Source organism: Magnolia sinica, chromosome 19 (genome assembly GCF_029962835.1).
Source record: "Magnolia sinica isolate HGM2019 chromosome 19, MsV1, whole genome shotgun sequence".
Classification (NCBI taxonomy): domain Eukaryota; kingdom Viridiplantae; phylum Streptophyta; class Magnoliopsida; order Magnoliales; family Magnoliaceae; genus Magnolia; species Magnolia sinica.
Genome location: NC_080591.1, coordinates 4,494,051 through 4,508,583, shown reverse-complemented (window position 1 = coordinate 4,508,583; position 14,533 = coordinate 4,494,051). Strand labels below are relative to the sequence as shown.

Sequence of the window (14,533 nt, the reverse complement as noted above, 5' to 3'; positions counted from 1 at the left end):
CCCGTCGTAATGTTTATTTTCCATCCAACCCGTTGATAAGGTCAAGAAGACCTAGACGAAGTGAAAATAAAAAAATTAGCTTGATTCAAATCTTTTGTGCCCCATAAAAAGTTCCCAATGGTTATTCACCATTATTTCCAGTGGTGTGGTCCACCTATGATTGGAATCTGCTTAATTTTTTGGATAATGTCCTAAAATGATATCTAAGACGTATGGACGGCGTGGATATACAACAAATTCATCAAGGTGGGCCCCACACGGTAAGGTTAACACCTAATCCGCTCCCTAGCCTCTGCCAAATTCCTGGCGGGGTTGTAACCAATCAACGTCCGCGCCAGAGGTATAACGAGCTTGCGAACCTCAACCTCATCCGTTCCCCTCCCTCCGAAAACCCAACACGAGCTCTCTGTCTCTCTCTCTCTCTCTCCAAACGAAGAGATGCTAACCTCAACCTCTCCATCTCTCCCTTCCTCTCTACCTTTTTCCAAGCAAATGCTAACTTCAACCTCCCTCCCTCCAAACCATATGAATACCCTCCAAAACCCTCACTCCTTTTCTCGCCGCCATCTCCTTCTCTCGCTCTCCCTCTCTCCCGTTCTCCTCTCCCTTCCAATCCCAGCCGTCGCCCGCGGCCTCTTCCAGATGCCCCCGCCCCGCCTCATCAACCGGTAATCTCGCCAACATTGCCCCCATCGCCCCCTTTCCTTTTCGATCCAACGCTCCAGATCGTTTCCCCTAACCTGATCTTCTCTCGGATTCGGCGGACAAAAGGTATTTCCTCGTCCGGGCTGGGGAATCAGAGTACGAGAGCATTGGGATTGTCAACACGAACCCCGTCGCCAAGACGTCAGTCGACAGCGGGCTGTCGGCGGAGGGGAAGCGACAGACAGCAAGGGCGGCATTGGAGCTGAAGAGGATCGGGGCGTGTGAGGGGGACTGCTGGATCTGGCCATCGATCACGCAGCGGTCATACCAGGCGGCTGAGATCATTGCAGCAGTGAATGGTGTCACTCGCAGGTTAGATTGTCAAGCTCCCTTTAATTCCACCACTTTGATTGATGATACTCAGGCAGCATACGCCACTTAATACACAGGTACTCAGAATTTGTAACCGTGGCATTCATTAAGCTCAAATTGAGCGAACTATATTGTTGAAACGACTGTTGCCATCACAATCCCAAAATCAGATTGCTCGAGCAATCCTAACCTCTGATTCATGGGCAGTTGTTTGTTGAAATAGGACCGTTGGATATTTTTCATTTTTAACCATCCAGTAAATGACCACCACTCTGATAGTCAATCAAATAACCGTAATTTTTAGTTCATGATACCTCAAAACTGGGAACGGTAGTTTGAACAGTTTGATTTGACTTAGTATATGCCATGTATGCAATTTCTAAGTGCCTGTGTATCGTCCACACACTCTTTTGAAGTTTCAAAGTTTCTCTTAATAAACATAAGTAATGCAGGGGCATTTTCACACCGGACTCATGTGGGGTTGCCTGTGGGATGCAGGGGCACACTTGGGGTGGGCGGCCTGTCTGAGGCGGGTGGCTCATGTAAGGCAGTACTCATGTGATTTGGGGCCCACGAGGGGGCTTTAGCCAAGATCCTAACCATGAGATTTGGGGCCTAGGTTATAACATAAAGGGATTAATTTGCCATGCTCTAACAGTTCGAGCTTTTAGAGCAAGTGGTTAATTGTCCTGCATCAAATTGGTATTATAGTGGGAGGTCTTGTGTTCGAGACTCCTCACCGGGGGTGATTAATGCAGGGGCATTTTGTCCTACATCAAGAGGGCCCATAACAGTCATAACCATTACATGTTATGGGGTAATAACAGTGGTAACCATTATAGTGGCCCGTTATAGGGTTGATATAGGGTTTTTTTTTTTTTTTTTTTTCAAAAAATAAAAAAGAAAGTGCTGTAATGGCCCATATTGTAATGGTAATGGGGGTGGCTATTATGACCACCATTACTATTACATGATACTTTACACATGGCCCAACTACTGTGGGATGCAACAGACCGATAGTCTAGATTACTAAACCACGGATGGCACTTGTCAGGATTGGAAACTCGCGTATACTGAACAAAGACATGGGTGGTGGATCATATAATTGCTCTTCATTGAGTATGAGTTTCCATGAATCAATTATGGATGACGATTGTTAAGAATTAATGCTGTCTTGGGTGTGGTTCATTGCACTTTAACTCAACAATGTAGGATTCATTGTAGTCATTGTCCTCCATCCAATAGAGGGTCCCACTGTGGAAGGGGGCATATAGCCGACCCCATCTGATTTGGATTTTGGATGGTGGGCTATTTTTTTTTTTTTTCCTTCTTCTTTTTAGCAGTCCTTTTTGTACTGCTGATCAGACGGTTAGGATTGTCAGACCAGTTTGAGTTTTGGGCTATGGATCATGCTTGGTAGGGCCTACAATTTGGATGGTATGGCTTGTATGCACATTGTATCATGGATGTGGGTGCGAACATCATTTGCTGTTGTCTGCAACTTTTGTACAACTCTGCTTTTGCAGCCATATTGTTCCAGAGTATAGCTTTCTCGATGCTCGTGGGTTGGGAGCCTATGAAGGAAAGGGCTTGGAGTCTGTTACTGAGGTACCTTTTAGTGACTTTGTACTGATTGATATTTATTAGATATTGCATCTGATAACTTATATGTAGATCATTGAAACATAAATTCATGAAATGGGTATTATTATGTTGAAATTCATGCCTTCATGGAATGTTATAGATTGATGAAATTAGAACACAAGCAGCTTCAATCTATGGTTCCTAGGATAGGGTTACTGATATGGAAGTGGGGATGCAATTCTGCATTGTCATATACAGGATATTAGTATGGACTATTATTCCCATCCGACTCTAATACCATGAGAAAATTGTTAGGAGCACATAAAAGTAAACACTTAAAGGACAGCCCTTATTGATTCCTGCTTTTGGCGATGAACAGGATTGCTTTTCCTAATTTAACATTGGTTTCGACGTTTCGTGTCAGCTGGTATTGATTTGGGGTGGAAAAGTGGGATAATGGAATTGCATGCATGTCATTTCTGTTTTCTAGGTTGCCGCCAGTATTTTAAATAGCTACGCTATGTAGCGTGTAGCTTACGCTACATAGCATGGCTTAGCCTCAACGCTACGCAGCTCATGAAAATAGCTTAAGTCGCATGTGGCCTACACTACATGATAATTTGTGTACGCAACAAGCTACATAAACTACGCTACACGCTATGTAGACTATGCTACACGCAATGTAGCTTACATTACAAGTTACTTCACCGCATTAAAATTAATCAATGTTTATAATGATTTGTTACATTTTTCTATTTTCAATAAAAAATAAGTAATCTTTTCAATGCTTTTAGTAAAAATAATATAAATAAGAGTACTAAATAAATCTCTTGTTCTTTCTTTATCTTTATACTTAATGATTACCCTTTCCGATTACTTTAGGTTGTCTTTGGTTGCACCAAATATCATGAAATTTTGTTAATTTTATTATTAATCATTCTAATTTGGTGAATATCATGAAATTGGAGCAACCAAGCGTAGCCTTGATTAAAAATGTAGAAGAGTGTGTAGCTTACTCTAGACACTATGTGGCTTACGCCTCACGATTTAGAGGGCAAACAGTGTGCTACATTCTATTCGCCATTTAAAACAGTGGTTGCCACATGACAAGTAGATGGATCATGCCAAAAACCCTAAACCAAACCAGATTTGAGGGTAAGTCCAAAGAAGCCTAATTTGGTATATTTGATCCATACCATACAAGCATCCATAAGTTGATGGTACTGATATCCGCATCCTATCATGTCCATACCAGTACCCTAAACATATACATGAATTTGCTTCTCTTGGATGTTGGACCTTTAGGTGGCTTAATGTATATCCTTTAGCAATCAGGGTTTTAAATGACGTTATTGGTTGATGTATTGACTGCGCCTAAAAATGATATTATGCGTGGTGTATTGGACCATATTGGATTCTTATTGGGCAGAAGGGGCAGATTTTATTTTATTTTTTACTTTTTTCTTTTAATGATGATGAATGGTGAAATTTTAATTAAAAAGCTGAAAAATCCAAAACCTACAGATCAACAAAGCTGGCTGGAAAACCTTTACAAGATCAGATGAAGCCTTACAATAGCACGAACACCAAAAACTCCATTCTATTACAGCTCCTGCATGCCTTTGTAGACCTTAAGATTCAATCCGTGGGGAGAAATGAGGCTAAATGGACCTGGGTTTCTCCCGCAGAATCGCATCCCAGCTCTTGAAGATCTGAAGCCTCTGGATCCTACTCAATTGTTTGTCTAGGGTACTCCATTCCATGATTGATCAGCCTGAAGATTCTGATGAATGCATCCCCTAACGAGCTTTCTTTCCTGCTAAATATTCAGTTGTTTCTCTCTTTCAGATAGTGCAAACCATCACTTTTACTGCGAACATCCACAGGGCGCTTTGATTCTACCTCGAATGTAGCTCCCCCACAGTTGCTGGAACTACCCAATTGACCCCAAACTTTCTGAAGATTGCTGACCACACTTTCCCTGCATAGTTGCAGTGGATTTGTAGATGTGAGCAGGTCTCCTCTGCTTGTTTGCACATTGGGCATCTGTTAGGAATCCATGTCCCACTTTTCTGAAGATTGTCTATGGTTAAAAGGTCATGTTTACATGCTTCCCAGCAGAAAACATTTACTTTCATTGGGTTCCTGCTGCTCATTTCAATGATGCCATTGAGGCCCAGTCTACCAATGGTTTTCGATTTCTCCTGAATGCCCACTGCCATGCACGATCTAACTGAGAAAGCGTTCACACCCTTCTTTCTTTGTGACTGATTTGATTCTCCTTGAGCAAGGATAGCAGGCTAATACTTATAGGGATTTCATCCTTCTTCAAAGCTCTCCTAAAGCAAGAAGGCCACGCTGTTCCTCTTGCGCCTCTTTGGCACATACCATTCCCTGCTTCCCCGTAGCAATAATGAACAGAGGATTGTATACTATTAACCCTCTTTGTCGGGATGACTGGTTGAATCAACCAAATATACCCTAATTGAACACAAATCAAGCATGGTTTGATGTGTTTAGATAGATTAGGCTGATTATACTGAAATATGACAAAAAGAAGATGAAAAACTTATACTTTCCCCCTTCTCAGTTTTCCAAAATGGTTTCATTATGCTTTAATTCATCGAATATCACCCAAATTGTGTGTTCTGATCTCCAAAATAAGCCTTGATCTAGTATAATGGGTTTTTAAGCTTCCTCCATGGTTGAAATGTGTATCACCCAATACGGTCTAACACAACCCATGTTCTTTAGAACAGACTGCATGACCTTATATTGCTTAACAGGGAGGCTGATATGGTTGTATCATAACCAATTTTCAAAACCATGTCAGCAATGTGAAGTTTTTCAGTTGGATTCAGGGACAGGATTTTCAGATTAAGGTATAATACAATGCTTGGGCCAAAGTAGGTGCAGTAGCATTTGGGTTTATCTACATGCTGGGCCCATGGTTCAGTAATCCAAACTGTTGATATTATCAGCTTCGAGGTGCATGTATATCACATCAAAATCTACCAGATAAGAAAATCCTAACCTTTCAATTGGTATCACATTAAAACTCTACCAGATGAGAAGATCCTAACCTTTCAACAGGTGGCTGACAAATAGATGGTTATGATACAAAATAAAGTTTCAAATTCAACCAAAGAAAGGCCAAATACTTTTCACCAAGGATCTTGCTTGCGAGGGATTTTTGGTGTGGGCCATTCATGAGGTCTATCATATCAATGGTCCAGATCACTTAATCACATGCCCAATTGTACAAAGTGAAAACTCAAACTTGGTGTACAAACTTTCTCAGGCTGACAATTGTATAATACCCTTTTCATACCTGCATTTCTAAATGGTACTGACCCTTTTTTCCCTTTGAACAAATACACTTCAGGTATATGCATCAGATAGTATTTCTCCCAGCATCAAGCCACCTCCCATTGACAATGGAACCCCAAATGAAAGTGTTTCAGACGTTTTTGTTCGTGTAACGCAACTCATGTCGATTCTAGAGACCCAATACTCTGGAGATACTGTTATTATTGTCTCGCCAGATTCTGACAATTTAACAGTTCTTCAAGCTGGTTTAGTAGGTCTTGATCTCCGTAGGTAACATGCAATTACTTATTATTTTTTTTTTTTTTGAGAGATATATGCAATTACCTTTCCTTCGGAAGATTCATCAAGTGCAGATAAAAGGGGTAATTTATCACCCAAGCCTACCAGACTAGCATTGTTTTTCCATATAGGAAAACCTCACATGCTCACGTGCTGATTGACAAGCACCCATGTGCTGCCCATTTTTGACATCCCCACATCCTAACGGGATGTGAATTGCCTGTACCAGGGGTTGTAGGAATATCCAGTAACCCCTGATGGGGTGTAATGAAAAAGTGCCATGTGGCTTGTCAAATGTGGGTTCCAGAATGAAAAGCAAAGATCCTCCCATGCAAGTAATTAAAAAACAGGTACTTAATGGCTGTAACGACTGTTATGCAACAGTGACAGTGGGAGTTGTTATGTGTTAGGGGGCACACCTGATACTGATACAGTTATTTTTCCTAAAAAGGAAAAAAAAAGACTGTAACAGCCGTTGTGGCCTGTAGCATAATGGTAACCGTAGTGGCTGTTATTTCCACTATTTCCTTTATTGAATAGCTTACCACTGCATGATGATTTTGCTCTTTGCAATGCGGCCCCCACATCGGACGTGCGCACGTAGGCCCTTGTTCTCTAGGCCATGTCAGAGGGGCAAATCATGTCATCCCCAAAGGGCCCTTCCAGATTGGCGCTTGATCAGTCTATGCGCGCTTGGTTAATCTACCATGCTTTAACAAACCAGCACTGTTTTTCGATGCCATAAAGTACATGTATTGGCACTGAAAAGACTGGAGAAATGCTCATCCAAGATGTGACTATGAAAACCTCACATCCTCATGCGCTGATTGGCCAAGCACCCATGTGGGGCCCATTTATGAAATTTATCCCCAAAGTGCCTACATGGATTGGTGCTTGATCAATCATCGCACTAGGTGAGAGTTTATAGCTTAGCATTCCTCAGTATTGGAGTTGTCCCTCCTTGACAGTGGGTTTGAATTGTCTTTCCATATGAATTCAGGATTTGAAACCTTAGTTGTGATATATACTTATATTCTATATTTGCAGGCATAGGGATCTGTCTTTCAGTCCTGGAGAGGTGAGATTGGTTGATCCGAAGAGCATACCTACTTACAAGCAGCCTGCTTCAGCCATTTACAAGTGTTTGAACCCACCGAGCTGTACTTGAAATCCCACTACCTGTTCAAGGCATGGAGCCTTTCAGCTGGTCCCTTTGCTACTCTAGCCTGTCACAGACTCCACCAAAACCACCATAATCACATTGTAATCTGGGATGACTAACGGATACATTGAATGCTTGGTATACACACTGATTGGATCATTCGTACACAATGCAGCAGGGCCACACAAGCCCATTGGCTGGATATCATATGATCTTGATTGGTTGTGCATGGGCCTTTTGGGCGCGCTCAACCACAGCTAGCCAGCTCTGCCTTTTCTTTCCTTTTTTGTTAAGAAGAAAAATTGGCCCGGCTTTATCTTCCTGTATCTTTTCCCTTTGTTGAGTCACAGGGCATCTTCCTATATCAGGCCTATTAGGGCTGAAAGTCGGGCAGGTTGGGTTGGGTTGGTGCTCAACCCTAGCCCAACCCAAGGTTCTTATACCTCAACCCTAACCCAACCCAACCCAATCTCAGGTTGGGAATTCTCAACCCAAGCCCAACCCAAGCGGGTTCGGTCTGGTTGGTCGGGTAGATACATGCTAATATTTTAATGATTGCATTAGTTTATTATAGTTCAATACAGGTCTTATTTTTTGTCTATGATTTTATTAATCATATACGTACTTATTTATCATAAAGAACTTCATTTATTCTAAACAAACAAGCTAAAATATAGGACAACTACGCATTTAAAAGTTGTGTTGTGTAGCACACAATCGATTTGGGAGAGAGAAATCCAGCATTTCTTGTTAGCTTGAGTCATCGGAAATGATGTGGACCAATGAGACCCGACAGCACCGGAATTTCCTATGTCTTCAAAACATACGATCCACACTCAATTATAATCTATAACTTATATATTGATCGTGTTCCGGTTGGGTCGGGCAACCCAAGACCTCAACCTGAGCCCAACCCAAGTTTTATCGGGTTGGTGTATGTAAAGCCCAAGCTTGAGATCGGATTCAATACATCCTACTCAAGCCCAACCCAATGTCGGGTCGATCACGGGTCGGTCGGGTTCAACTCGCCCAACTTTCAGCCCTAATGCCTATCAGTAGAAATAAACAAAGGCAAAAGGACAAGAATAAAATGCTAATGCTTGCCTATACAAGAGCCCGATAAGAAAAACTTCGATTGGCCATGCTAAATGGGAACAAGGTGTTCCGTAATGGTAACGGTGGCTGTAACGGCCACCACCGTTGCCTTTATGATACGGGCATAACGGCTGTTACAGCCCCGTAACAGTTGTTACGGTCTCTCTTTTTTATTTTTTTATTTATTAAAAAAAAAAACTCCTGAAAAACCTATACTACCTGTAATGTTGATTAAAAAGTATGAAAAACCTGTATATGTCCTGTAATAGGCCATTATGGGGCTATTATGGCCTTTATAGGGATGTAATGTGTTGTTAACGACAATTATAGGTCTATTTTTTTTTTTACCCATAACCGCTGTTACGGCCCTTATGACCCTGTGACGTGTAACGGTTGCCACCGTTACTTTTACGTAACGGCCTTTATAACCCCGTAACGGCCATTATGGCACACCATGAATGAGAACAATGTAAAACTGCTCGTTAAACCTCTATGTTACACAGGGTGATTGCAAAACCTGTGGTTGGCATCCCATACCGCATTTTTCCCTGGGGTATGCCCCACCTGAGTTGTGGATCTGATTGATTGTTTGTGTCAGGGCCTAGAGCTGATGATATAACATGATGAACCGAGTGGATTTTACATATGCAGCATGGTGGGCCCCACGGCTTGTGTGTTATACGTTAAGAGGGTTCCCATCTCTCCCATCAACCATAAAATTCTATCTACTTGAGCCTTCTCATTACTGGTGCAGGCTGAAGCCATGGAGACTCCAAAACCTCACGTCGTGGTCGTGGCCAGCCCAGGCATGGGCTATGTCACCTCACTGCTGGAACGTGCCAATCGCCTAGTCCCTCTTAATGCTGCTCCATCACCATCTTCGTCCAGACCAACCATGATTCTGCCGCTCAATCCCAATTCCTAAGGTCCCTCCCCGAGTGTCATGGCCTTCATGTCGTCCCACTTCCTCTGATCAACATCTCTTATATACCCCAGATGCAGACCACGAAACATGCATTTCTCTGGTCCTGAGAAGATCCATCCCCTCTTCAAACCTCATACACTGCCATTTCATCCACCACCTTAATTCCATTGGTTGTGGTATTTGATATGTTCGGCACCAAATGCATTTGATGTTGCTGACCATCTCCGATTTCCCAAATACCTGTTCCGCTTGATTTAGCTTTCATTCTGTATCTGCTGGTGCTCGACTGTGAAACTTAAGGTGAGTTCTGTGATCTTGTGGGTCTGATTTGAGTCACAGGTTGCGCTCCCATCGTGATCAGAGACCTTATGGGAACCATGAGAGACAGGAAGGACAATGGCTACCGTTTGGTTCTTGCACCATGTTCACAGGTATAAGGAGGCCGATGCTATTCTTGCGAACAATGGAGGAGTTGGATGCAATGCAGCTCAGAGCTCCAAGAGAAGAAGATACTTTCATGTGGCCTTTAACACCATTAGTCCATCCGGTGGGGCCTCTGATAAAACAAATGCAGACCGGATTATCAGAGGTAAGACTACCTGCTGTGGCTCAATGGGCTGCCGGAGAAGTGTTGGAGAAGAGGAGAGGAAGAAGAGATTTTCTTTGGACTTGGAGTATTGCAAGTAGATTGCTTTTGAATATTTTGAATTATGAAAGTGGATATTACAATGCTTCGAACTGTTGGAAGGGAGGAATTTCCTTCTTGTTTTTGTTGTTGTTTCCTCTCATGTACATGAAGTCCCTTTTTATAGACTTTTGAGGAATAATCTACACATAAGAGTAAATGCATTACAATTTTCTACAATAAGAATTAATTACCCAGGAAACTCAAAAGACACTTTCTAGATTTTTCCTGGACACATTCTAGATACTTTCTAGACATTTTCTAGTAACATTATAGATATTTCTAAAATATCTTTATTTTCAAATTATATTTTCAACACTCCCCCTTAATTTGAAAATCTTGCACTCCCATCATTTTTTGAATTTGATGAACTTTTCTATAGTCACAGCCTTGGTGAAAATATCCGCGAGTTGATCTTTTGACCTGCAAAACTTCAGCTCAATTTGTCATTCTTTAGCTAACTCCCTAATGAAGTGATGGCGAAGCTTGATGTGCTTTGATCGACAATGGAAGATTGGATTCTTTGTCATGGCAATTGCCGACATGTTGTCATAGAAAATAGTAGTAGACGATTTTTGTTCATTTTGTAAATCACCTAAAATCTTTTTAATCCAAATTGCTTCACATGCTACTCCAGTAGTTGAAATATACTCTGCTTCGGCGAATGATAATGCAATTGTCTTCTGCTTCTTTGATTTCCATAAGATAATCTTTGATCTCATATAGAATACATATCTTGAAGTACTTTTTCTATCATCAACTGATCTTGCCCAATCACTATCTGTGAATCCAATAAGCTTGTTATCTCTTCTATCGAGTATTGGATGCCATAAGTACTTTTGGTCCCTTGGATGTACCTTAAACTTCTTTTTTGCAGCTTTAAAATAATTCTTGTTAGGCTCACTCATGAACCTCGAGACCAGACTAACTGCATATACAATATCCGGCCTAGTATTTGAAAGATAGATTAATGAACCAACTAAGCTTCTATAAATTGAGGCATCGACCTTATGTACTTCATCATTCTTTGATAACTTCTGATTTATAGTCATTGGAGTTGCGATGGATTTGCATTTTGATATGTTGAATCTTATTATGCGATCATTGACATACTTTTCTTGTGAAATAAATATTTCACCATGGTTTTGCCTTACTTAGATGCCAAGGAAGTATCTCGTAAGGCCGAGATTAGTCATCTCATATTCCTTCATCATTGCCCTTTTGAATTCTTCTATCATCTTTGGACTAGTACTAGTATATATCAAGTCATCAACATAACGGCAGACAATAAGAAAATCATGCGTACTTTCTTTCTTCACATATAATGATGGCTCACTTGAACTTCTTTTGAAGCCGTTTTGATGAAAGTACGTGTCGATCTTGCCGTTCCATGCTCTTGGTGCCTGCTTTAACCCATATAGAGCTTTCTTGAGTCGATATACCTTTTCTTCTTTTCTTTTCACCAGATATCCTTGTGGTTGCTCAACATATACTTCTTCTTCGATTTCTTGTTGTTGAAATTAACCTTTTGCCACCAATCGAGCTTTGTGTTTCTGAATTGAGCCATCTTTATTATACTTGGTCTTATAAATCCATTTCAAGCCTATAACATTTTTTCTATTAGGTAGATCAACTAGCTCCCATGTGTGATTCTTCTCAATAATTACAATTTCTTTATTCATTGCCTTAATCCAATCTTCCTGTTTTATTGCTTTTTCAAATATCTGTGGCTCACATGCAAAGTAGGCAACATCACATTTATCATAAATTTCTTTTAGAGAATGTACCTTTCTTGGAGGTGTATCAAAATCTGATGAAGAGCTGCTTGATGGGTTTGAAGAATTGCTTGAGCTTGAATTTGATGTAGTGGGGCTTTATAGAGAAGAACATAGATCTGTAGTCACCGTTGGTATAATTTTAGACTCTTTAAATGTCTTTGGAACATGGTTTTGTTTCTCATCCTATTTCCATCATGTCATTTCATCAAATACCACATCTCTAGAAATCGCCTATTTACCATAAGTGAGATTATAAAGGTGGTAGTCTTTGGAGTCTTCACTGTAGCCTATAAATATGCATTTTTCTCCATTTTCATCAAACTTTTCTTTCACTTTTTGTGATGGAATGTTCGCATATGCAATGCATCCAAAAACTTTGAAATATTTTACTGATGGCTTTTTCTGATGCCATGTTTCATATGGAGTTATGTTCCTTACTGCTTTTGTTGGAGATCTATTGAGGACATAAACTGTCGTGTGTACAGCTTCCGCCCAGTAATCATGTAGAAGCCCTTTGCCTTTTAGCATGCTCCGAGCCATTTCCGCAATTATCCGGTTCTTTCTTTCTGCCACGCCATTTTGCTGAGGAGTGTATCTGGTTGTCAGCTCTTTTTTGATGCCATTTGACTTGTAGAAATTTCAAAATTCTTTTGATGTGAATTCTCCACCACGATCAGTCCTTAGAACTTTCAAGAATTGGCCGCTTTGTTTTTTGCAAATGCTTTGAATTAAAGAAAAATGGTGAAAGCCTCTGATTCTGACTTTTGTTCAAGAAAATATATCCACATAATCCTACTATAATCGTCAACGAAGAGTAAAAAATATCTCTTCTTGTTGACAGATGGCATCTGCGTAGGACCACAAATATCAGCATGTACAAGTTCAAGAGGAGCTTTTGCTCTCCATAACGTACTCGTAAATGGAAGCCAGTGAAATTTACCACAGATGCAAGCTTCACAAACTTTATTTTCTTTGTTAATAAAAGGTAGACCAATCACCATATTCTTCTGCTTTAGCAATTTTAGGCCTCTGAAATTTAAATGCCCGTATCTCAAATGCCATAGCCAAGTTTCATCAACACATTCAGATTTTAATGCAAAATTTCTTTTTAGTGACATGTTGAGAGGGAAAACCTTGTTTGGTATCATTTTTACTTTTGCCACGATATATTTATTCTTCTTATCGAAGATCATGCATTCATTTTTATCAAAATTGATTGAATATCCTTTCTTAATTAATTGTCCAACATTTAACAAAATAGGAGCCAAGCCAGGAACATAAAGAACATCATGGATAAGTTTAGAATTATCTCCCTTTGTTTGTACGAATATAACTCCATTTCCTTCAATATTTTGAAGCTTTCCATCATTAAACTTTACTTGAGAATGTACCCCATCATTCAAATCAATAAACAAATTCAATTTCCTGTCATATGGTTACTGCAATCGCTATCTAAATACCAAATATCATTTGATTCTTTTTGAGTATTCGAACATGAATAAAATAAAATTTTCGATTTTTCTGTCTTTTCAAAAAAAATTGCTTCATTCTTTGTCTTATACCAACAATCCTTATTTATGCGGCCCAATTTTTTTTGCATATGTTGCATTTATTGTACCAACAATTCTTATCAACATGATTAGACTTTTTACAAATAGAGCATTGGGAATCATTTTGCTTGTTACCTTTTGGATTTCTTTGATTGTTGAAATCAGACATTCCTCTACCTCTTCCACAGCCACGATTAAAGTTTGTCCTTCCGCGACATCTTCTAGATTGCCTTCTTTGATTTGAATATGCTTATTGACTTCTCTTGTCTACTTTCATATTCTTCTTTTCCGATATATTTATTCTGGATTGAAAAGCTTGTTCAATGCTTTGCTCCACGAACCTTCTCATCCTTTGTTCATGTGCTTGAAGAGAACCCCATTAGCTCATGTAAACTTAACTTAGATAAATCTTTAGATTCTTCTATGGTAGCTACAACATGATCAAATTTTATCGGAAGAGTTCTTAAAATCTTTTCGACGATTTTTTATTATCCTGGATTGTATCTTTGTAACTTCTGATTTGATTAATGATGCCAAAAACACGAGAGAAGTAAGTTTGAATTGACTTACCTTCCTTCATCTGTAAATTATCAAAATCTCTCCAAAGAGTTGAAGTTTGATAGTGATCACCTTTTCTGATCTTTGAAATTCTTTCTCTAAAATTTTCCATGCTTCTTTTGAAGTTGTAGCAGGCAAGAGTCTGGGAAAGATGCATTTGCTTACTCCTTGTTGCGTGTAAAGTAGAGCTTTGACATCCTTCTTTTTATTCTCCTTGAATGCTTGTTGTCTTACATCTGTCTATGTTGCTAATGCTGCTGCATTTTCTAGTACTTCATATCTGTCTTCCACCAACTCCTACAAGTCTTGTGAGATGAAGAGCGTCTTCATTTGAATGCTCCAATAGTCGTAGCTTTCTCCTTCGAATATGGGCACCATATTTTGTGAATAATTGAAGATGGTGTTACTGGAACTTATTGCCATAAATGTCTCTTGAACCTTGCTCTGATACCAAATTTGTTAGAGAAGAGGAGAGGGAGATTTTCTTTAGACTTAGAGTATTGCAAGTAGAATGCTTTTGAATATTTTGAATTATGAAAGTGGATATTACAATGCTTTGAATTGTTGAAA

At 39.9% G+C, this 14,533-nt stretch overlaps 1 protein-coding gene across 1 annotated transcript; it reads left to right on the top strand.

Annotated features, from left to right (window-relative positions):
• Nucleotides 1-353: 353 nt before the first annotated feature.
• LOC131234708 (uncharacterized) lies at nucleotides 354-7,694 on the top strand. The gene is made up of 5 exons (XM_058231643.1): nucleotides 354-668; nucleotides 772-1,017; nucleotides 2,544-2,625; nucleotides 5,987-6,201; nucleotides 7,258-7,694. The coding sequence occupies exons 1-5, from the start codon at nucleotides 439-441 to the stop codon at nucleotides 7,376-7,378; spliced, it is 894 nt and encodes a 297-aa protein (XP_058087626.1). The 5' UTR covers nucleotides 354-438; the 3' UTR covers nucleotides 7,379-7,694.
• The last annotated feature ends 6,839 nt before the right edge of the window (nucleotides 7,695-14,533 follow it).

Coding starts and splice junctions, on each gene's coding strand:
- LOC131234708 (XM_058231643.1), top strand. CDS start 439: ATGCTAACCTCAACCTCTCCATCTCTCCCTTCCTCTCTACCTTTTTCC. Junction 669..771: donor CCGCCCCGCCTCATCAACCG/GTAATCTCGCCA, acceptor GGCGGACAAAAG/GTATTTCCTCGTCCGGGCTG. Junction 6,202..7,257: donor GTAGGTCTTGATCTCCGTAG/GTAACATGCAAT, acceptor CTATATTTGCAG/GCATAGGGATCTGTCTTTCA.